Source organism: Magnolia sinica, chromosome 9 (genome assembly GCF_029962835.1).
Source record: "Magnolia sinica isolate HGM2019 chromosome 9, MsV1, whole genome shotgun sequence".
In the NCBI taxonomy this organism is placed as follows: Eukaryota; Viridiplantae; Streptophyta; class Magnoliopsida; order Magnoliales; family Magnoliaceae; genus Magnolia; species Magnolia sinica.
This window is the reverse complement of record NC_080581.1, coordinates 39,347,454-39,372,744: the sequence shown is the minus strand read 5'-3', so window position 1 is coordinate 39,372,744 and position 25,291 is coordinate 39,347,454. Positions and strand designations below refer to the sequence as shown.

The window sequence follows — 25,291 nt, the reverse complement described above, 5'->3', positions numbered from 1 at the left end:
TCAGAATTTCTCAAGTCCCGTTTCGAATTGGGAATCCAGAGGCGTAAGCAATGGTGACAATGCTTTCGTCTGTGGGTAGAAGAAAAAACAATACAGCATTCGGCTTCAATCCGGACTTTGCCTTTTCTTACATTGTAAGCTTCTTCTTCTTCTTTATTGTTTTTGGGTTTCTCTATTTGTCGTGAATCCCTGTGCACGTTGGGAATGTGATTTCCGAATTCCCTTTTTTCCCTATTAGCTAGTCAGTGTTTGAAGTATCAGTACCATTACATGTTTCTGATAGACGGCCCGGATGGGAAGGCCAGCAGGATGGACCATGCTCCAGATATCAAATGGTGTCCAATGTGTCCCAGAAGATCTTATGCAATTAATTGGTAGCTTGCAAATGGATGGTTAATGAAAGATGATACAACAAAGGTCCACATTACAATTTAGAAACATCTGTGGCATGGTCTGTCATGGTGGTGTCCCAGAAAATCAAGGGTCTGATCACTAAAATGTGGGCCCTGCTTGTTGGAAATCATGGTCTAATTCATTGGCATTCCTGGGTCCTTCATTCTCTTTTCCACATGATCAAAGGCTTCAAGATGTTTTGGGCCATTTCCAGAAGGATTTTGAGAGAGAGATTTCTGCAGAAAATCTGGGTATGTATGAGAATTCCACCTCAAAGTATATAGTAAATACAAGCCGAGCTAGGATTGGTAAATTGCCGCTCATCACCAGACTAATGGCTGTATCCATCTTGTGGGACGTGGCCCAAAGTTGGACAAAAAAAAATCATGGTTAAGGAAATGCAAATGTTCAGTTTCTGGTGTTTAAACTCATAGTGAAGTAAAAAGACATTGACTGAAATGCAGGGATTTTGCAATCAGTGTGGTTTTTATACTTCCAACCATCCAACGTAGCACCCACCAAATAGAAGGTCCAAATTCACCGAATGTATAGCCATTTGTGCGGTTGTGAATGACAATTGACCTAGTCCAGCTCGGTAAGACAATCTCCAATGCGCTTTATTTGTTTTTGGAAAATTCCATTTCCATGTGCATTTGTCTTAATGTTGTGTTTTCTCCATTATGTAGTATAATTTTATAAACATTATGTTTCGTAATGTTTGAAACAGAAGATGAATTACATCGTTACTTGAAATTTCTTGGTTTCCTTTAATTACTTGTTAGAAGTAGCTTAACTGTGTATTTTGATGGGTTTCTTTCGGCGGCTCTTAAGGACTCAACTTTTACAATTTAGATTGTATCAATTAATATATTTGTTGTGAGTGTGTTTGTATTACAATTGAATTGAATTGCAGGTATTAGTGTAGCACCCTGTGACAAATACTGTCGATATTTTGTAAATCCATTGGCATTTGTGCATGCGAAAATTTTAATGATATTATCGCCATGATATTGTGAGATTTTCCAAGTATCAAAAGTATTAAATTTTCAAAAAATCAACCCAATATTAACATGAAAAATATTTGTAAATCTAACTGTTCATTATATAATTATATATTAAAAAATTAAAACTATTTACTAACTAATAATAAATATTTTTATTTTTTATTTTTTTGTGAGATTTTTATGATATTGTGCGGAGATAAACTTCTAAATTTGGAAATCTCTTGAGAAATTTCTGAGAATGAGATTTGTCACTATGGTCCAACAATTGACTTTCCTTAACATTAGAATCAAGGATCTGGTCTCCAAATTGTAGTCATGCAATTTTCAAGTTGTACTTGAAAGAAATGTTCCTACAATTTGTGGTCTACTTTCTTATTTCAAATGCTAGGAAACATCATTAGCTTCTGTGCTTTCCTCTTGACTAAAGTGGAACTGCACAATCCAGTTTGCTTGTGCATCCAAACGCAGCCTGGTTTTGGTCTCTCTAGGACCTTGGTTTATTTGATGTTGACATGAAATCTTATACAAGTCTGACACCGTTAGAATGCACTGATAAGCCATACAAATTGCCATGCAATTTGTGGAAAACAACTGAAATGCTACATAAGGAATGTAATTTGCTTGTTTACATAATCAAAGAATAAAAAAGAAGAAAATTAGTAACTGCAAAGTAGTAAAATTTTAGAATGTCACAATTTGATTATGTAAACACAGCCTAGGAATAGATTAGGTAATGTGTCATATGCTGTTATGTTCATCATTTTAAAAGTCGGTGACTTATCTTTGAAAAAAAATTGGTGACTCAACTCAACTCAGCCGGGTCAACTTGACTTGTTAAAATTTCTAATTGAGTCACTATGAAACACTCTCCTCTAGGTGACCCGATCTCGACTTAATCAAAATCGTTAAGTTGGCTTTCTTAGTGAGAAGTTAAAATTTAAAATAGAGAAGATGATTCAAACCTGTGACTTCTACCAGTAGAGTCACTGTCTCTAACCAATAGAAAACGATGAAGGCTTTTGATCTCTATATCTATTTTTCATAACCTTTAAAATTTAACTATGTGAATATTTATTACACCAATAAATATATTTAATTTAATTATTAAATACCTAGTCGACTCAATTAAAGAACCGATCGAGTCTTTGAGTTGACCCGACCTAGCTAGACATGGGGTTGAGTCAATTTTTTAGTTCATGAACTATGGTAATGTTACCTTTATCTTATGCTATAAAATTTAAATCGATAACTTAGTAAAATCATAGCATTAAAAAATTGGATTTTCTGTTGGAAATATGGCATGTTAAGAAACAAGTCTAACAAGGCAATAAAATCATGATATGGACAATGACAAGAACTTCCTAGAGTAATTTGGTGTCCTTACCTTGTAAATCTATTGGTTTTTCATGAGCTTCATTTTGGAATCTTAGAAGAACCGAAAATTACCTAAAGATTCGGGGCCTCTTTCATTGCATTAACCTTAAGGAAAATGTTGGGGGACAGCACACAGAGATGAATCAAGCAAAGTATTCCAATCGCACAACCAAGTCCAATCACAAACACTCCGACTTTAACGTGGAAAAACCCTTTTAGGAAAAAACCACAGCACAAAGCGACAGTAATGCACTATGAAAGCAAAAAATTACAAGAAGGAGATTACTTGATTCGAACAAGCCTCGAATCTCCCTTACAAATCTTTGAAGCCCTTTGGAATGAATTAGAAAGCCGTTTGATACCCCCTATTCCCGATTACACCCATATATATAGCCTCTATGAGAATCACAATCGAAATAGGAAATAAATCTTGCACTAACACAACTCTTCATAACTCTGCATGATCGTTTGATGACACCTTCAATGTCACTTCGATGGCACTGAACCTCTTCGATGTTATCGAACTAAACACTGAAACGTTCCAACGACTAAACGTGCATTTTCTAGATTTTCTTGATTGCACTTCGATGTTATCGACGGCTCGTTGATGGCATCGAGCAAGACACCTAAAGTGTCCAACAACAAATTGTGAGATTTCCAAATTTTTCCGATGGCATTGAGTAGCCTTCGATGGCATTGAGCTATCATCGACAAACTCGTTGATTTACAAATTTAAGACATTAATCAACAATCTCCACCATGTCTTCAATTGCCAATCTTCATAGCTCATTTTTCCTCATCTCTAATTCCACCTTGCATCATAGTTCCACCATTGCTTCTTGTACACACTCCGTCTTCCATTAATGCCTTCACCAAGCCCAGAGAAGTTGCATAGAACTTGAACTTATCGGTGGGAACCACCTTCGTGAGCATGTCAGCAAGATTTGCGCTCATGTGAATCTTCTCCAGAGTCACACCTCCTTCCTCAAGCACTTGTCGGATAAAATGGTGATGCACATTAATAAGTTTAGTGCGTGATTGATAAGCAGAGTTTTTAGCCAAATTAATCACGCTTTCGCAGTCACAATTAACCGGCACAACCGCCTGTTGTAGCCTTAATTGATTTCTCATCGCTCTCAACCAAACACCTTCCTTGAATGCCTTTATCGTTCCCATATTCAGCTTCAGTTGTGGAAAGAACCACCACAGACTAAAGCTTCGACATCTAACTGATTGTTTCACCCGTTAGCACAAACGAGTAACCAGAAGCCGACCTTATACCGTCCATACTGCCCGCGTAATAAGAATCCACATAACCTAACTTGGCCCTTGATTTCTCAAATGTCAAGACAGTCCTGTGTACCTCGAATATATCGAAGTAGCTATTTCACTGCTTCCCAATGTTGTTTGATTTATCTGCTGACAACACCCACCGCATGTAAAATATCCGGTCTCGTACAGACCATGGCATACATAAAACTGTCAACCACACTCGAATAAGGCACATGAGATATCTCATGCTTTTCTTCATCGGTTTTAGGACACTTTTCAGAAGAAAGCTTAAAATGAGCCGCGTGAGGAATGTTGACCGGCTTTGCCCTATCCATCCCATACTTCACCAATACCTTCTCAAGGTATTCCTTCTGAGATAACTAAAGCCTGCTCCTTTTCCTGTCTCTGTATATATCAATGCCGAGAACCCTATTTGCAGCCCCCAGATCTTTCATCTCGAATATCTCTGATAGCTAACTATTCAGTAAGTCGATCTCAAACATGTTGTGACTAGCGATAAGCATGTCATCAATGTATAACACCAGGATGATGAATTTGTCATCACTCAATGTCTTGTAATAGACACAATGATCATATTCACTCTTAGTAAACTGTTGACTTACAATGAAAGAATCAAACTTTTTGTACCACTGCTGAGGCGACTATTTCAAGCCATACAATGACCTCTTCAACATGCAAATCTTGTTCTCTGCTACTGTTATTTCGAAGCCTTCTAGTTGCTTAATGTCGATTTGCTCTTCCAATTCCCCATGCAAGAAGGCAGTCTTCACATCCATCTGCACCTGCTCAAGATCGTATTGGGCAACCAACGCCAACATGAATCTAATAGACACTTACTTCACCACAGGTCCAAATATCCCTTCGCTACCAACTTTGTTTTGTACCTATCATGTTTCTTATTTAAGATCCACTTGCACTCGATCGCTTTACGGCCAACGAGAAGCTCCACCAACTCCCACGTCTCGTTTTTATATAAAGAGTCTATCTCATCGTTCATCGCTGCTTCCATTTCAGCATTAGGCTCATCAAGAGCCTCTTAAAGAGTAGACGGATCCCCGTCATCTGTAATGAGGGCATATGTGAAATTTGAGTCATCCATGTATCTTGACAGTAACCTGTGATCCCGCGACAGATTCCCTCTCACATGTGGCTACTGCACTTGCTCCTGTACCTCTATCTGCATCTTTGTCTCAGCCTGTGTCTCATATCTGTCTAACTAAACGTCCACCACTAACTTTTTCGGTTCCTCGTGCTCATCCTTACATATTAAGGATCCTTTGTCAAATTGACATCATACCTAATGATGATTTTCCATGTGACCCGGTCAAACAACCTTACCCCTTCACACCACGACTATAGCCAACAAAGATGTATTTCCTGGCCCTTTGGTATAACCTATCTCCCTCAACTAACGGTACATGAGAGTAAGTGTCACAACCAAATACACGCAATCCCGACTAGTCTACCTTCTAACTACTCCACGCTTCCTTTGTAATTTTACATTCAATGGTTGTACAAGGAGACCAATTCATCAAGTAACAAGCCGTGTTAATAGCCTTAGTTCACAGGTCATTGCCCAACCTAGCATTGTTAATCATGCATCGGGCCCTCTCCAAGAGAGTCCAATTCATCCGCTCAGCCACACCGTTCTGCTCAGGTGTGCGACGCACTGTGCTGTGTCTTACGATTCAATATTGATTGAATTCCCCATAAGTGAATTGACCACTGTTATCTGTGTTGAGTTGATGCAGGACAATTAACCACTTGCTCTAAAAGCTCGAACTGACAGAGCATGACGAATTAATCTCTTTATCTTATAGCTCAGGCCCCACATTGCATGGGTTAGGACTTCGGACGAACCCCCCTCGTCGGCCCCACATCACATGGGTACCACCTCACATAAGCCACCTGCCTCACATGGGTAGGGCCCGCCTCCCACGAGCCACCCACCCTGAGTATGCCCCTGCATCCCACAGGCCACCCCACTCGAGCGCGGTGTGAAAATGCCCCTGCATTAATAACTCCCAGTAAAGAGTCTCAAACATAAGACCTTCTGCTTTGATACCACTTTGATGCAGGACAATTAACCACTTGCTTTCAAAGCTCAAACTGATAGAGCATAACGAATTAATCTATTTATCTCATAGCCCAGGCCCCACATCGCATGGGTTAGGACCTCGGTCAAACCCCCCTCATGGTCCCTACATCACATGGGTACCGCCTCACACGAGCCACCCGCCTCACACAAGTGGGGCCCGCCTCCCACTAGCCACTCGCTCCACGTGGGCCGCCACCCCGAGTGTGCCCCTACATCCCACAGGCCACCCCCACTCAAGCCCGGTGTGAAAATGCACCTGCATTATTAGTACCTTCACTTTTTGCCCTGATTGTTTTTCTATCATTGCCTTTTACTGCTTGAAGTTGGTAAAAGCACCAGATTTATTTTTCATAAAATAAACCCATACCTTCATGGAATAGTCGTCAATGAATGTGATGAACCATGACAACCCTCTACTAGAAGCCACGGGCGACGGCCCCCATACATCAGAATGCACATAATCAAGAACACCCTTACATATATGTTTTCCAGATTTAAAAGATAACCTTGAATGTTTACCATATATACAATGCTCGTATATAATTAAATCAAAGCTTTTAAAAATTAGAATTAAACAACGATCAAAAAGTACATTTATGCCCCACTCGCTCATGTTTCCCAAGCGTGCATGCCACATAAGTGCAAATGTGGAATCCGCTACAACCACTGTAATTCCACCCGATGAATTGCTCCCAATCAACCTATAAAGGTTCCTGTTCCTCTGTACCTTCATGACAACGAGTACCCCCTTTGAAACTTTAAGAACACGATTAAAGCTGATGAATTTGCACCCAAGCATCTCGATTACTCCAATAGATATCAAGCTCTTCCTCATATCAGGAACGTGTCTCACCTTAGTCAAGGTACGCTCCACGCCATCAAACATCTTAATTCGCACTGATATAACACCCACCACATTACAAGCATTATTATTGCCCATAAATACATGTCCATCATCGCACTCTCTATAACTGTTGAACCAACACCGATGAGGACTCATGTGATATGATGCCCCAGTACATCATTATGATCATCGTATAAGTGTCCAATCAACACTGACAACACATCACTTCCACTCATACCTCCATCAGACTCGACAGTGTTGGCTTATCTGGAAGAAACCTCTGAGTTCTCTTTTCTTGCCTTAGGATTTGTACAATCCTTTTTCTGTGCCCAGATATCTCACAGTTCCAGCACTTCAACTTTCCTTTACCTTTGCTCTTAGGTTTGGACCTCAATCGAGAAGATCCACTGTCCCGCTCAGAATTTCGTCCCCTCGTAACCAATGCATCAGTAGACGCGCCCACATCACCTCTTTTCTTTCTCATCGCCATTCCTTGAAGGGCTGAGATAACAGTATCGACGTTAATGGTCGATTTACCGGTGCACAATGAGTCCTTGAATAACTCATACAAAGTCGGGAGAGAATTCAATAGGATGCATGCTTGATCCTCATCTTTCATCGTTTCTTCCACATCCAACAATTTGCAAATTAACTTGTTAAAGTTACTAATGTGGGTCTCAACATCAGCCCCTTTTGCCATCTTCAAATTGAACAACTGAAGCTTCAAGTACCAGTGATTCTTAAGAGATTTTTTCGCATAGATATCCTCTAATTTCGCCCATATAATTGTTGCAGTTTTCTCTCTCATGACATTTTATAGGATCTCATCCGTTAGGCACAATTGTATAGAGGTTCTCACTTTCTTATCCATCTTGTTTGATTCATCATCTATCCTAGATTCCGGTCGCTTATCAAGGCGCGCATCATTAATCCTTGTTGAACTAAGAGACCGGTCATCTTGACCTTCTAAAGTTTAAAATTATATTTTTCAGAATATTTCTCAACATCAAACTTAGGATTAGAAGCCATTGATACTATGCTTTTAGATTCAATTTGTGCGCCCCAATGTTAATCTCTGATACCACTTGTTGGGGGACCGTGGATGCACACAGAGATGAATCAAGCAAAGTATGCCAATCGTACAACCAAGTCCAATCACAAACACTCCAAATTTAACCTAGAAAAACCCTTTAGGAAAAAACCACTTCACAAAGCGACAACAATGCACGATGAAAGCAGAAAATTACAAGATATAGAGATTACCCGATTCGAACAAGCCTAGAATCTCCCTTACAATCCCTTGAAACCCTTTAGAACGAATTAGAAAGCTCTTTGATACCCCATATTCCCGATTACACCCATAATATAGCCTCTATGAGAAACATAATTGAAATAGGAAACAAATCCCGCACTTACGCAACTTTGCGTACATGCGATCGTACGATGACACCTTCAATGTCACTTTGATGGCATCGAACCTATTTGATGTCATTGAACCAAACACCAAAACGTTCCAGTGACTAAACATGTATTTTTTGGATTTTCTTGATGACACTTCGATGGGACTTCGATGTCATTGACGGCCCGTCAATGGCATCGAACCCCTTTCGATGGCATTGAGCAGGACACCTAAAGTGTCCAACAACCAATCATGGGATTTCCAATTTTTTCCAATGGCATCGAGCTGTCATCGATAGACCTATTGATTTACAGATTTAAGACATCAATCAATAGAAAATGGTTCCCCATTAGTCTCATTTGAAGTCATAAATTATTAACCAAGGTTCATGTGACAAGGGTAAGAACGGTTTTGAGGTTGATGATCTTGTTATCCCAGGGAACGTAAGTTCACGGTAGATACATATTCTGATGGGTGTGCTTATAGTACATTGATGTTTCGATTCCATAAATAAGGAAGAGCAATAGGTTATTATCTTTGAGATTAATGTGGTAAAAGTGTATAACGAAACTACATGTTAATGAGGTTTGGTTTAGGAGTGGAGGAAGTGAATGCAAATTTATAGGATATGCCTTTTTCTCTGTGCTCGTAAATGGGTCTCTACAAGGCTTTTTTTAAGATTTTGAGGAGTTTGCCTTTGTCATCTTTCTTGTACATTATGGTAGTAGAGGCTCTTAGGTGACTGATTATCAAACTTAACTAAGAGGGTGTTTCAGGTGGAAATTTGGTTTTGAGGCTACAACTTCTCTAAACTTACACAACTTAAGAAATAGTAGTTAGACGAGTTTTAACAAAAACCCCTTTTTTCAATAAAGCGGATTTCAGTGCTTAAACAAAAACTAAAGAATTCTGAAATCACAATGAATTAACCATGCATTTCTCTTTGTTGTCTTGGATCCTTCCTAGATGCCTTAAGGCACTTTTTTGTGATTTGATTTGCAGTAGATTGGTATTCAAGGAGAGAGGTCTTGGTTTGTAGCTCCCTTGTTAAAGGGCTGTCAACATGCTGGGCTCGGGCCAGGACAAGCTCTGGACAACCCTGTTTGGGAATGAAACAGACATCCAAGCCTAGCCCGAGCCTGGATCTTGGTAAAATAAGGGATCATTGTGCTGTCTATGTTAAAAATTGTAGGCCTAAGTTCAGAAATATTTCAAGCGGAATCATTGTGCGGTCATGGAAGACTAAGTCAATAGAATGTTCATTGGAATAGTTCATCTGAAGGTCCTACTACGGTAGAGTATTTCTCAATCAAATCAAAGATGGTTTCCAAATCTTCAATTTAAGTAGGAATTGTTGAACTATAATGATTTTTTGTTGCTATTATTGAAGTCCCTGATGTCTTGATTCTTGAATCTTTGTGTATATACTGTGTAGTATTATGTTATATTAAGCTTTTTGTTTGTTATTAAAGTTCGAGATTTACTTGTGAAATATTTGACATATCGATAAACTAAGGATATCTTTCTTTTATAATGCATGTATGTTATTATTTTTGTGTGCATGTATTCATGTTTCTCAAAAAGAAATGTTTAAGATAAGAATTTATTGGAATCTTTTTTCAGGGCTGCCTTCAGATTTTCATATTCACTACCTTTATGACCACTTGATTACATTTATGATAACAATGCTTGAAGTTTATGTTCGATCCCCTCCATCAGGCTGAGGTTTCATGATATTTTTTAACTGTTTATATGTAACTGTGCATCCAGTTGTTGACTCATTGACTTCTTTAATACCAGGGCCAAAATTTGGTCAGTATGGATCATTTTTACCAATGCTTCTAAGGAATCCTCTTACACAATCACAGCGTAGCAATATCCCCAAATTGCTTAAGAAATTTGAGGTAATTTTATTTTTGGAAATGTGCTAATATGTTTTTACCGTAAATAGGTTTGCAACGAAATGTGGATCAATTTATAAAATTTTATGATATTATTGACTGTATCTAATGCTTTCATGATTTTCAGAATATGGACTCGAGCACCACAAACAATACTCTCCCCTTGCATGAAAAAAAGACTCTGAAAATCCGCCTTAAAATTGGCATTGGCAAAGCACCCAAAAGCAATTCTGCAAGCTTAGTATGGATTTTAAGAATTGTCCATCACCTTCAATTGAGAGTATCCTGGAAAATAAAGATGAAAACTATGAACTGCCCTCTTCAATAGTGCAGGTATGTCTTTTACTTAGGATGTTCACCTTTTAATTGAGAGCTAATTATTTCATCATCTGAACATAATATTGATTACTGTGTGTTTTATTGTTTGTAAGCAGGCTAAGGCATTGTCAGTAATTCCTGCGAATTCTTCATTTTCTCCCGCTTCCGATTCTTTATGCTTAGAAGAGAAGAACAATCCTTGCACAAGTAGTAGCAAGACGAGGATTGATTATTGTGAATAAATATGTGCTGAATGAACAGAATGAAAGTAAAGAATGCAAATTTTCACTACAAAAATAAATTGGCAATCTGTAAGAGTAGGATTTTGATGATGTGCAGCAGCCTACTCGAGATTCAAAGAGAATTGGGCCATCACCTGCATTTGAAGGAGACTCATTTATTTTAGAAAAAGAAATACACAAGCAATATATGAAGCTGAAATTGTCAAAACGTTGTCATAAAGGTTAGCAGTTTTCTGAATATATTTAAGTTGTTGCGTTCTTGTTGGAATGTCTTTTCCTTATGTCTAGTTTTCCATCCATTTTTAGTTATTTTTTTAGATTTGGATATTTTTATGTGTAAGGGGTCTTTTGCTATGATCTGCGCACTGCTTTTCATGTTAGTTTTATACTCTTTTCTCTCTCTTTTTGTTAATAATGTTGAATTAATGATTGCACATATGACAACTGGGAATAAGAAGTGTAGCTTGCAGGACTGCTCCAACATTACAAAAAAGAGGAAGGAATGCTCTGCAAGTGTAGGTGAATGCAATTTGAATGAGAGTACAACAGAAAATAATGGTGTCTTCTCAAGTGCCAGATCATCAGCAAAGTTATTTCGTAAGATGCAAGGCAAGTCCAACGTTACAAAAAAGAGGAAGGAGTGCTCTGCAAGTGCAGGTGAAAGCGATTTGAATGAGAATCCAACTAAAAATGGTGGCGTCTCATCAAGTGCTCATTCATCAACTCAATTGTTTGGTGAGTTTATAGATAAGGCGTAAAAGTGGTTTTTGGATAAATTAAGATGTGAATTGAGCATGAATTAATGAACATTTCACCTTTTTCAGGAAATCTAAGGCACCAAATTCAGCTTGCTGAGGATACTTTGAAAGAAGCTATTGATTTGAAACATTCAACTGACCGTTTAAAGGTAGCTACAGTAAAGAGGATTTACATGATCCTCAACTTGAGGATATGTATTGTATCATCAGGGCGTCAATTGGTAAATCCATGTTTTGATGATCCACGCCATTAGTCTGATGGGATCCACAGTGGATGGGCCATGGCTCTTGAATCTCCTTAATGACATTCCTACTTCTAGTTGGTGGTGGGCAAATAGACTTGAGAAGAGAAACACAATAATAGTTCACGTTCTACTGAAAAGGGGCCAAAGATTTTGAAGCATAGTTGGTCAACTCCATCCATTGTGTGGCCTATCAGAACAACAGTTTGGATCACTGAATTATGGGCCTCACTTGTACAAACTGAAGATAATCATCCTTGTGTCAAGGATCATAAAATTTCTATTGACTAGATTTTGATTTAAAACATTTTACCGTTCTGGAGTTCTTGACTGACATACTTTTTGGCCTAAATGTGCAGAATGGAGAATGTTGAGGGTCAAATATTGCATATCAGACCCTATTATTACCTGGGTTTTCAAATATGATACTGTTTAACGGCCCGATTTAAAACGTGTTTGTGTTGCAGGGCGTGTTTACGAGCCTGGACTGGGAAAAAGGTACTAAAAGCATGGATTTAGCGCTCTGAAATCACCAAGGCAAGCGACGGACCCCAGGAGACCAAGATCAACGGATGTGCATGTCAGGGATTCAAGAAAATCAAGAAATTGGAGCTTAAGTGGCCCAAAAGACGTCCAAAATGCAAGATCATAGGGTTCTCGCCATCCGATCAGCTCAAAACTTTATACATGGCCTGAGGGTCATAAATTAACCGTACACGTAAATTTTCATCCATTGGATCGCTGTGGAAGGGGCCCAACGGACAGATCAGCCCACAATTTACTGATCTGGGACCCACCTGATCTCTGGATACTCCTCATCTTAGGTCTCAACGCCTTAAATCATGAGAAGAACAAGATGGATGGTGTGGATTTCTCATAATCATCATACAGTGTACATAGTACACTTTTTGCACTAAGACTGCATGGCAACACAGGGACGTCTTCCTCTCCAATTCAAATTTTCGCCAGCGTGAAAACAGAGCTCGCGGCTGGCGTTTGTGGGGCCCAGGCATTGTTCAAAGGACAGATCTGGACCGTCCATTGTGACGAGAGGTTGGGGTAGACCCTCGCCTAGGTGTCGTTTTACCACCATGCAAGCTATTGAAAGATCCTAGCCGTTAAACGTAGGATGGACGGCGGAATAAAATATCGTATGGGCCACTCCAATTTCACTCCAAAAACATCCCTTCCAAAATGTTTTTTTGAGTAGATTCCAATGTACGGAATGGATTTTCGTCCTGACATCAATCAGTGGGCCGACATCCATCACAGCGCGGACGCGGAAGCTCTGTTCGCAAACAGAGTTCGCGGTTGATCTCTATAGGCCTCCATAGGACAGCAACGGTCTGATCTGGACCGTCCATAAGAAGCCCATGCTCCCCATCATCCTAACCTAGGTGACGAATTTTCAAGAGGCAGCAGAGATATATTTTCATCCGTTCAAACGCAAGATAGACGGCAGTGAGAGAGATATTCCGTACCACTAAAGATCCGATCCAAAACCATCCATATACGATCGGTTTTTCTAGGTGAGCTCAGTGGACGGAGTGGATTTCCTGTCCAACTTCGATCATGGTTGCATGTACAAACAAAACTGAAAAATTGTTGGTTTTCTCTATTGCGTAAAACGTCTCCAACTACGAAACAACCGACTTGCTTGCCGCGCAAACAGCCCAGCCGACCTACATTGGGTTATAAAAGGAGAGAGAAGAGAGAAAGGGAGCCATCATCTGGGACAGGGAGTGCAGCCGTGAGGGCTGGAACGTGGGATGAGCGTAAGGAAGAAAGGAAGAAAGGAAGAAACGGGAAGGAAAGACTGAACGTGAGGCTCGGTTTTGAGGTTAGACAGGGAGCTTGGGCTTTCTGCAGGACGGGTGGATTGAGAGCTACCGTGGAGCGTGTGGAGAAGTACTAGACGTCAAGGCTGAAAACGAGAGAGAGAGAGAGAGAGAAAAGATGAGAGAGAAAAGATAAGAAGTTTTTTTTCTTATTCTCTTTTATTTTTCGTTTTCTTTTTCTTTTTATTCGCTTTGAGTTCAAGTCATTCATGTTTGGCTGAACCTCTTAGCTAGGGCTAAGAGGTGAAGCCTGTAGCGAGATGGGAGACTTTATTTAATTATTTAATTGTGAATTAAACTTGATTGTGGTTTGATTATTCAAGGAATATTTTTCTTAGTCTTTAATGGTCTGTTGTGACTGAAATTACAATGGGTTTGCAATGGCTTTGAATATTTCTTTCCTCTTTTTTTGTGTTTATGAAGTCAGGAAGCCTTGTTGTTCATCATTGTTCCATGGGCATGGTAGGATGACACTACCCTTCCTAATCTTCATACATTGTTGATTGGTTGCTAATTAGTTTAATCATGTTGTTTGCTTTGTCTCCTGGGCATGGTTAGATGATGGAATCCATTCTAATTTATATACCCTTCATCTCTTGAAACCTAGATCAAGTAAATTCAGTTTGATTTCCATGATTTCTGAAGCAGGCATAATTTCTCCCTGATCTCTACAGGTGGATCCTCTGAATCCCTAGTTTCTTCTCGCTGAATTCCTTAAAGTTTTAGATAATTATTCCATAATTATTTCTTAAATTCTATTTGGTTTAGATCGCATCCTAGACTAGTTCTATTTCTACCTAGTTTCAGGAAACGTACAGGTATCAGTCCCTGTGGATTCGACCTCGGTCTTACCGAGTTTATTACTACATCACAACCCTATACTTGGGGAGTGAACAGAGAATCGGAAGTTGAAGTTAGTGGCTTATATCTTCGTGCTACTTTGAAATTTCTACTTGCTGCATCGATGTTCGAGGTTTGCGATGTGGGAAGCTCAACACTCGGAGAAAAAACTCAGTCAACAGATATCTATATCAACACATCAAAGATGTTGGAGTAAGTTCTATGCCATTTTGAGATGGTTGATTCATCATTCATAAAGATAGCTAGGCTACTGCTATGTGCACTTTCCACTAGTGCTGGCCCGTATTTTGAAATAGTCAGGCCAGGCTATTCGAAATTTTGATTTTACTTGACCCAAGCCCAGCCCATTGACAGCCTTACTTTCTTCCACTTCTTAAACAATGTTGACTCATCTACCATACACATGACATGAATGTACATCAGCAGAGGTCTACAATTTGATTCGTTTGGACTGACACACATGGATCTGAAGTTAATGGTGGACCATTTTAGAAATGAAGGAAAATTCATATAGCAGTCGTTACCTTCCAAAGAAATTCAATTTCACATTTGTTGTGGAAAGGCTGAATGCAGAAAATCCATAGATTTTTTATTTTATTATTATTTTTTTTAATGCAGTTGCAAAATCATGCAGAAATATGAATTGTAATTTCCAATAATGTTTTAATGTATGCTCTGATTTTACCATTTGAGACGTTTACAAAGTAGATTCATTATAGAATGGGCATCGCGATCTGGTAATTTGCGCACATATTTGAAATCTAATATGCTAGGTTCCTGATGTAATCTGGTTTTTGGATTAATGAGAATTTTGATTCCCAAAGGAATAGATGAAGTAAATGCACCACAGAAGAATATTTGAATAGAGAGGGATAAACAACTTACTGAACTTGAAATGTTTGCACTACAGGCACTCAAACAGGAACTCGGAAAATTATATTGCCTTACACATCCTAATCCTACTCTTTTTAGAATCCCAAAAGCATTCGAGAGTCAACAAAATCAACTGGTATAATCTTTCAAAAAAATAGCAGTTGTAGTTCTAGAATTTTAGCCCCAAAATCAACCACAACAGTCCAAAAATTCAGTACATGGTGGAACATACTGTGGGCCTACAACATTCCCATTTGTGTTCAAGGAATACTTCACCCAAGTAATAGACATCAGCATCTAACTTATTTCAACTCATCGTCATAAACGGTGATGTAATGCATCCAAGACAAAATGATCAAGAAGCCCAAAGTCTGACTCTATTTATGCCCAGTTCTGTGACCAGGCCAATTCAAACTTTCAGATTACAAATGTTGCCAAAAAAGCCTACCCATTTGTGAGTTACGTTTTGTTGTTAACAGAAAAACCAGGGTCTGAGCCATGGGAGTTGTGATATGCTGTTGACAAAATTACATCTCTCACATTAGACTAAACACTTGTTTTCTCATGCTGTTAGAGAGGATTTACTTCATTGATGATGAGCTGGCAGAATGGAGTGATCCATTCATCACTTTGTATAGGAAATTCTCCCTTTTTATCTGGAATTCTCTTCCCTTAGCTCAGTCTTCTCAGCTTCATAGTTTCAAAATTTGAAAACCTGACTCAATTCGATGTTCACTCGAGTTTTGTCAATTCGAAGACTTGACCTGACTTGACTTGATAGTTAATAACTATAAATTGAAAACCGTAGGGATGTTAGGAATTATTAAAATTACTTTAGTTTATATTATGATTATAAACAAGAAAATGAGAAATGCTTTAGTGCTGTCAAACCGTACTATAAGTCATAGTGCACCTAGTTGCATTGGTCCACTTGGACAGTCCAACTGATCATTCTTTCTTTTTCTTTTTTCTTTTTTTTCTGTTTTTTTCCAACTGATCATTCTGAACGGTCTATTAGGTCTGGACATAAATTTGTGGACTACCATGCAAAAACCTTTTTTTATCAAGGCACCATGCAAAAATCATACTAATCCGATGATCTGCTTCATCCTTGATTTGGCCTTATTGTCTTCAGTCATCCTTTTTCCATGCTATTGATGCGATTGTCTAACAGTCTGTGATTCTTTAGAATCATGTGCAATCCATGATGGACCCTAACATATAAATGGATCAAATGTTCGATTGGACCTATTTTGTGCAAACAATCTTGACCGTCCGTTTTAAAGGCCATTGACCCGCAGTTAATATTTGTTGGGTTGGAGCATTTCACTAAGAAGATAAACAAGCAATTGGCACGTTGCTTGGTTGTTGATTGCTCTACCTCTTTATAAAATGTCTTGGGCTCGAATCCTGCCCATGTTTTTTTTCCATTCACATTTAATTAGAAAGAGGTCTGACAATGCAAGTGACTCGACTTGAGTTAGGGTGAGTCGCATTGAGTCGACTGAGTTAGGGACTCGGCTTGAAATCTCTCTCAGTTGAGTCGACTTGGCTCGTAATCTGACTGAGTGGAGTTTACCCAGCTGAGTTTCAAGTCGGGTCAGCATGTTTTAAAACAATGCTCAGCTTATTAAAATTCCATTATCTTAAAAAACAAAGAGTATGATTCACCACTCTTCTAGAGCATATCAATATAATTTCTCATGTGCAAATTTTTGAATGTGTTCTGCCCACTAACAAATATCTAGAGTTTTTGGACATTTGTGTTGTGCACTAAATGTAGTATCAAAAAAAGGATGTACGTGATTGAATTTCATATTTAATGTTTACTATCCCATACACAGGCAATGCGCCATTTCTTTCGAGCATAATGGGGAGATTGCTGCTGCCGCTCTTGCATACAGATGCGTGGAAGTAGCATATATGAGAGTAATATTCTCTATAAGCTCCCATAAATGTAGAGACGGACATGAATTACAGGCATCACTTCATGGTCATCCATTCGGTAATCAAACTAGCTCCTGTGTTGTCTGATTTGGAGAATTTTGCGTTCATTTTGTCTTTCTTGTTGATTTTCAAACTTTTCTACCCTTTTGAGAAGAGATGTAAATTGTAAAGACTACTGGCACAAGTCCGATTTGGACCCATCTATTGGCCACATGTCCCAGATATCGTCAGTTGGCCCACCATGTTCGTTCCCTGACCAGGGAATGAATCGATATGTTGTTGAGAGGAGCTACGCTCATATGCTGAATGCGAGCCACTAGATGCTGTATTGCACAATTGATTCATTTTGTATGCATTTGGCTGATGTGATGAGAGGACACAGCTGATTTTGGCAGAGGCACATGGTGTTACTCACCTGATTGATGGCCCAGTTTGCCCATGTGTGTGGAGAGCAATGTTTATATGTGTTCCTCCTAGATTAATCCTACTCACACAAGGAGGCTGCTCTGGTAGTGCTCTTTCTGTATTGATGCAAGGTTTAGTACCTGTGAAAGATCGATGGTAAAACCCACCTATGGGAAACCTGACCACCATCCAACCATGGATAGTTGGTGGAAGCTGTGGAACCTGCTTCAACCTTGTCTGATTTTATCCTTTAACTTGTTAGGTGTTGATTGGGCCGAGTCAGCCCACTTCCCAAAGATAAGTTTCACCCAGAGTGAAATTTCTTTCAGAGATATTCAACCCAGAGTCTATGAAGTTATTTTGAGAAACATTCTATGTTGTTTTATTCTTTCAGGCCAAAAATCATCCCCATTTTCTGCTATTGCTGTAACCAATGTCTGTGAAGATGGCGCACCCCCTGGGTCAGAAGCGAAGGGAGTCAACCCGCTTGCAAGCAGAGCTACCCGTAGCGGCCCGCACCTCCTTAATTATGTAAGCTGAATCTTAAAATGACCGTCGTTCTTTGTTTCCGAGTAAAAAATTAACTTGGATAATTTCTGGCTACTCAAAATGCACACATGCTAAGATTTTTGCTATTTCTTTCTAAATCAGAAACTGATAATAGGATTCTTGTATTTGTTTTCTAATTAGAGGAATTACAAGATTATAGAGTTTGGTTTGTATGAATGGGATCAACGATTCAGTGATCCATGCATTGAGGGATTTTGCACTGCTTGGGGGGAAAGGAATGAGCGGATTTTGAATAATGTGGCCGATCCACTACAAAAGTTTCTACGTTAAGCACTTAAAGCTTTACATACGAATCAAGGTGTGGGGCCCACCATGATGTTTTAATAACATCGAATCCATCCATCAATTCTTCCCACTATTCGATTTCCTTGGCGCCCAAAAATCAGACTGATCCAAAACTCATGCAGGCCATAACTGAAGGAGCAGTTGGGATGGGGGCACCCACTATTAAGCACCTTCCAGATTGTATGTGAGGTGCACTGTGCTCTGTATATTCCTTTTAATCCTTTCATAAGATGCATCCGACTAGGATTAATGGACACCTAAAACATCAGGCCATTCCAAAACGAAGGTGGGCCACAACCAGTGATTTTTAGAGGTTTTAGGCATGATTTTACAAGCTGTGGCACAACTGGGTATTCGATGAAACTGAGTTTTGGGATCCAATGAGACAGGAGGCACTGAGATTATAGACAGATTGGATGTCGTTAATACATATGGTGGGCTCCATACGGCAATTTGCAGATTGAGCTTATCCTAGAGAAGTTTGTATTGGATCTGCCCTCTTGAATTATTGTTCTCCATTGATGGAACAACCTTTCTATTGTGAACTGGGCTTCTTTATTTCCGATTTACTTCGAGAACACTTTTAAAATTGATTAAACAGAAGCCACCCATGAAATATAAGTCGGATATAATGAACTGTCTGGGTCAATGAACAGGACCAAGTGTCCCAATACAATGCAACTAGGTGCACTGTAACTTATGGTGGTCTAAGAGCACTGGAACATTTCTCAAGTATAATTTCATTGTACTTGAAGCCTTTTCATCTTGCAAGATTTATAACCATCCATAAATGTTCATTTGTGCAAGTTCTAAGCAATTTCCAAGTGCCTGTATATTATCTATTAAACTATGCCAGAGTATCAAAGTTTTTCTCATTTGTCTTTGTGCACTTATTAACTGTGCTCTTTTTTTACAGGCTGAATATGTGAGTTCCGCAATGGACGCTGCTCAGAGATCACTATCAGCATTGAAGGCTGCTCAGTGGAAATACGGGTTGCAAGGCATCGCAGCTGTGAAAACAGCACTTGATTTTCACTTCCATGACATGGATGGATTCGTACGCCAGGTCCGGCTAGCATTAGAGCAGATCGACTTCTAAACCATCCATCACAAAGATACAAATGGACAGGAATCTCAGCATTTTGTGGAAACACTGTACAGCATCCCACACCTGTGAATCCAAATTCTGAAGCTCCAGATGTATAAGTATATATGTGTATGAAAGTGACCACAACATTGAGTTGTTTTTTTTTTTCTTTTCTTCAAATGCAAGGCAAAAGCCTGAATACATGTAAATTGATTTCTCAACTGTAAAGTGATTCTTTGACATCCGTAAGAGAGACTCAATCCCGAAATTCTACCGTTACAAATAATATATCAGTATTGTACAGCTATTCTTTATGTAATAAATGAAATTTCAAGTTTCTCGTCAGAAAACATATGACCAGTTTTTTGTTTGAAGAGAAAGTTATGTATCGGATATGTGGCCTTTATTTTTTGCATAGTACTCAGTTTGTTTTAAATTCTAACAAGTGGGGCTCATGGTTTGGACCTTGTGTCCCTACCATGCCAAAAACATCCTTGATAGAACCATCTTAACCTTTTGATTTTCGGGCTACAGATAATTAACAAAAGAAATACAACAACAGTCCCCACCCAAATGAAAGAGATGCACTCCAATGGTACTGGTTCCACCCTAAGCTTACTGTGGTACCAGGCAGATGAGGGACCTTTGTGATGTATGTAGGACATCCAACCCGACCATGAGATGCCTGAGCTCATGTTAATTCCATGTATAAAAATTCAGCCTGATCCAACCACAAAACAAGGAACAATATGGAGGGAACCACCAACCTTGCTTTGCACTAGCGCCCACCTGTGTTGCAAACAGCTTGTTTTTTAGACTGACCTTCATCCAGTCTAGATAAAGGGTATGAATAGTCTGGATTACAATTTTGAAATTATTGAGTTAATATGTGTCACATCTACAACTTCTCATCACCTGTGCATCAAGCGCCATAAGCAGCCCTAGATGCCATTTAATAAATATATAGTGCCAAAAACTTAAAAAGTGTTGAATTGTATTTTTGAAATTATTTTAGGGATATTTTATTTTAAAATTGAAAAGAAATTTTAATGCACCACCACTTTCAACATTTAACCTTTAGCATTAACTTATTTTGAGTGCTCATCACTGAAAATTGATGTTTTAAGTAATTTTCACTTATTTAAATCATTTGTCAAATCCAACTTATCAAGTGTTTTAATTAATTTTTGATAAAAAAATTTAGGACTTTTTTTCCCTCTTCAGCTTTCTTCTCTTTACTTAACATTAAAGGCCGATTGTTGGAAGTAATAGTGCATTAAAATTTCTTCTCACTTATAACTAAAAATATTTCTAAAATGAGTGCAAAATTATGCTTCGGTACTTCAAGATTTCAGCCTTAAATTAATTTTCAGAGATTATTCATGTTAACTCCTCCCTTCTAAAAGTAGAGCTCCACTCTAGTGAATTCCTGACTTGAGGCCCATTGTCATTTATGCACCTTTCATCTGTGCCATCCATCCATCTTGACAGCTCATATTAGAGAATGTTCCAAAAAAATGAAGCAAATCTAAATCTTAGGTGGACCACACTGTGAATGCTGGAAATAACACCCACATATTTTTGTCTTCATTTTGCATGTGTGGGCTTACCTGTATAGATGATATAGTTGACTTGGAGTTCAATTAGCTCAAAATTCTATAGTCGGATATACCCCACAGAATCTAAAGAACCTAGAGAATCTAGAGACTCTCTTGCTTTGAAATGACTCCTGATCTGCAACCTGGGATTCTGAGTAAAGGACATCCATTATCAAGAGGGAAGGTGTTAGACACCCTCTCTGCCTGCACAAGCATGTGGTCTCTACTTCGCGTGATTAGATAATTTTAGAAAAGGTATGTAATGATACTAAAATGGCATATGGGAGGACTAGGTTGCTGTGAGTTTCTAATGTAATAGAATCTAAGATTCTTATAAGTCACAGAGCATACACCCAATGGGAACCTAGAAAAGCCGAGGGGTTGAAAAGAGAAGTAATGATTGGTTAATGAAGTATAGATGCAAATAATAATGACATGATCCTTAGCTTACAACTAGAAGCAGCTAGTATGTGGCGTGTGCACTCTAGCTTGAAATTTGTAGCCCAGATATGCCTAGGCTTAAAAGGGTTGGCTTTAGAAGGCTAGAAGGTTAGGAGATGGCTGGAGGAGGTTAAAGAGAGAGCTGGAATGGATGAGGGCTTGGAAGCTTAAGCTCACCCTCTCACTCTCACTATTTCTTAAGAGGAGCTAATCTTGGTGTCTTGAAATAAGAAGAGGGGAGATTTGTATAGTCCCTTAGATGGTATTCTAGTGTAGACACCCTACCCAACTAGTGACTTGATGAGGCATGGATGATCTGTAAGTAACCAATACCTATGTACCCAAGCCATGAGCCATTCCCAAGCCTTAGTCATACCCAAGCCACTACCCAAGCCTTAGCCATTACTTAAGCCATTCTCAAGCTTTAACCATATCCAAGCCATTACCCAAGCCTTGGCCATTACCCAAGCTTTAGCCATTACTTAAGCCATTAGCCATTACTTAAGCCATTAGCCAAGCCAAGTCTAAACCAAGCCAAATCATAAGCTAAGCCAAACCCTAGACCAAATTCAAGAGAAATTTAAGACAAATCCAAGAGATGCATCAATGCAAAGTTTATTTAAGGAAGAACATAACTAAAAGTCAACTTTCCTCTTAAATTTTCCTTAAATTTTTTCTCAATTACACCATCTACCACTCCCTAAGTAAATGAGGGGATGTTACGTGGCACAAAGTTCCTCTTAGCGAATAAGAACCTTCCATTTGTTATTTTTAACTTTTATCTAACCTTCAATTATACCATTGTCATCCCTCCAACTATAAAAGGGGGTCTCTCCTCTCATTCTCTATACACAAAGAGAGGGAGAGAGGAGAGAGCTCACCCATACGCTTCTTCTCCCTAAGCCCTTAGGTTTGCCACTCAACCTTTCCCAACCTATCCACCCAACCTTAGCCAACCTAGCCACCCAACCTAACCCAACCTATCTTAACCTAGCCACCCAACTTAACCCAACATAGCCCAACCTAGCCACCCAACTTAACCCAACCTAGCCTAACATATTCCTAACTATCCCCACCTTATGATAACATCTAAATATTGCCTATTTATCCTTTTAATTGAACTACTTTCTATGTATTCAAAGTGCTTAATTAATTAACTAACATATATTTTATACATGTGAGGTAATACGAGAAACAAAGATGAAATTATAATTAAAAATAATGATTAAAACTCTAAAGATTAATCAACAGAAGACTTGGGTATTTGGAGGTCATTAATAAAGAATTTACATGTCAAACATCCAAGAGAACCAAGTACAAAAGATAAATGTATAACTAAAAAATCACACAATTCAATAACAGAATTAACGGATTATTTGATGCCACTTGAGGTTAGCTCAGTTCAATTGAATGTACACAAACCATTCTATCAACAAACTATGATTTTCATAGATAATTCGGCTCGACACTTAGGTCCAACCAAAGTTGGGTTCATTGCCACTGAAGAAGGGAGACAAAGACTTAAAAAATTTGAGGAAATTCGGATGCAACCGAGAAACTAATTTGGTGCGATCGAATGCATGTTTAACTGCAACCAAAGGCTATCGTCGATACAACCAAAGCATAACAAAAGTGTAAAAATTAAAGTCAGTTCCAAGTCAATGCGAACTTTTACTATTTAAATTGGTATTCTAAGTCTTTCTAAGTACGAATAAGGGCTTAGGAGAGAGACCTAGGAGTTTTGGAGCTTCTTTGGAATCAATTCATTCTCAATCCTCCGATTCTAGTTTGTTTTTTATAGTTTTCTTTTATGTTTTGTATAAAATTTGGCTAATCTCTTGGAATCAATCTATAAAGTTCTTTGATCTATTGTCGTCTTTGAGTACATTAAATGTTTTTAATTCCCTATAATGTGATTATATAGATATTCATGAGAGCTCAAGACTATCAAGATTCTAATCTATGTTGGATGTTTTTTATTGACATTATCGTGTTATCTTCCAATTAGAACGGATTTGAATCCAGTTCTAATTGAGTTATCAACTCAAGAAGATGAATTGAATTCAAAGTCTATTGATTGAGGATTCCTGGATCCTCAATCTTTTTTATAATTGTTTGTACAACTTTTCTACCATGTTGGATTAAAAATCCAAACCAACCATTTTCATAGAATTAATTCTTAGTATATTCTCTCTAAATTCTTTGTGGATTGACCTCGATCTTTCCGAATTATTATTACATCATAACCCTATACCTGGGGTTGTCAATCCTTGGGTTCAATCACCTAGCCACCCAACCGATCCTAACCTAGCAGCCCAACCAACCCTCAGCAGTTGTGTTATCTCTCCCTCTGTTGTGCTGGCAGTGGTGGAATCCCTCTTCCCCTGCTTCTCGCTTGGCTTGTTCAGTAGGTGTTGGTCATTCTTGTATGTTTCTCTTTCCGAGGCTCAGTCGTTCCCTTGTGTAAAGTGAGGAACGGTAGGATAGGGGAGTTGATTCGCTTTTGGAAGGAGGTAGGGAAACTACGTTGGAGGTGAGGTTTTTGGCTCGCAATAAAGCTAGGGTCCTGATCGAGCAACTAATAGTCTTATCTATCTATCTCTCCAGACACAATATCTTGAGTACCTATGATGGTTCCAAAACCACCAATCCAAAATCACCCAACCCAAAACCACCAATCTGAAATCACCCAAACCAAAACCACCTAAACCATCAGAGGCACTCATCCAAACCATTTAATCTAGCCCTTTTAGTCCATCCAAACCATCCAAACCCTCCTCTTCTCATTTCCACACACCAACAAACCAAGAGAGAGAGAGAGAGAGAGAGAGAGAGAGAGAGAGAGTGAGTGAGAATAAGAAGGAAAGCTTAAGTTTCCAAGCCTTCATCCATTCCAAACCCCTCTTAGCCTCCTCCAACCCTCTCCTGGTTTTGAAGGCATTGTGGGAATCAACCATCAAAGGTGACATCCATAATATAAGTGGTTATGCATGGATCATTCCAACATGACCTCAAATTCAACTACTATAGTCCTTGGAAAAGAAAAGGCAACACAGTAATTAATGTTTGAGAAAGGATACTATGGTCTTTCACAATATAGTATAACTGAGTATGCATGGGATGGAATGTGATGTGTGTGGGCCATTAGAACCGTTCATTAGATGCATGCTAACATGAAAATAAAATACCCCAATAATCCGTCCAATGAAAACCCAAGTCGGTCACACGACATGAAAGAGTATAAAATAATCATGCATAAAAGCCTTTAAATCAGATGTTGTGGCCTGCCTGAATCATGAAATATCCTCATTTTTTGGATTTCCCTTAATCTAGGTGGGGTGTACACACAAACCTATGACCTATGGTGGGCATCCCCTCCCTATTCATCCCATGTGGTGTGGCCCACCTAATTATGGTTCAGACTGATTTTTGGAACCTTGGCTTAAAAATGGGGGCACAACTGATGAAAGTGTCTGTGTGGGGCCCATTTTCCTCTACACTTAATCACCATTGCATCTTT

General features: G+C 38.9%; 1 protein-coding gene and 1 long non-coding RNA gene across 2 annotated transcripts in view; both read left to right on the top strand.

The window, feature by feature from the left end:
• The window catches only part of LOC131254971 (cysteine-tryptophan domain-containing zinc finger protein 3-like), a 51,092-nt gene extending 31,198 nt beyond the window's left edge, over nucleotides 1-19,894 (top strand). The window contains exon 5 of the mRNA XM_058255671.1: nucleotides 19,562-19,894. Within this exon, the coding sequence (XP_058111654.1) occupies nucleotides 19,562-19,744 (183 nt within the window). The 3' untranslated portion in view covers nucleotides 19,745-19,894. The remainder of the gene's footprint in view (nucleotides 1-19,561) is intronic.
• On the top strand, nucleotides 10,555-11,765 carry LOC131255384 (uncharacterized). Its single transcript, XR_009175993.1, has 3 exons — nucleotides 10,555-10,639; nucleotides 10,741-11,601; nucleotides 11,691-11,765. It is a non-coding gene; the product is annotated as an uncharacterized LOC131255384 (long non-coding RNA).
• Nucleotides 19,895-25,291: the final 5,397 nt, after the last annotated feature.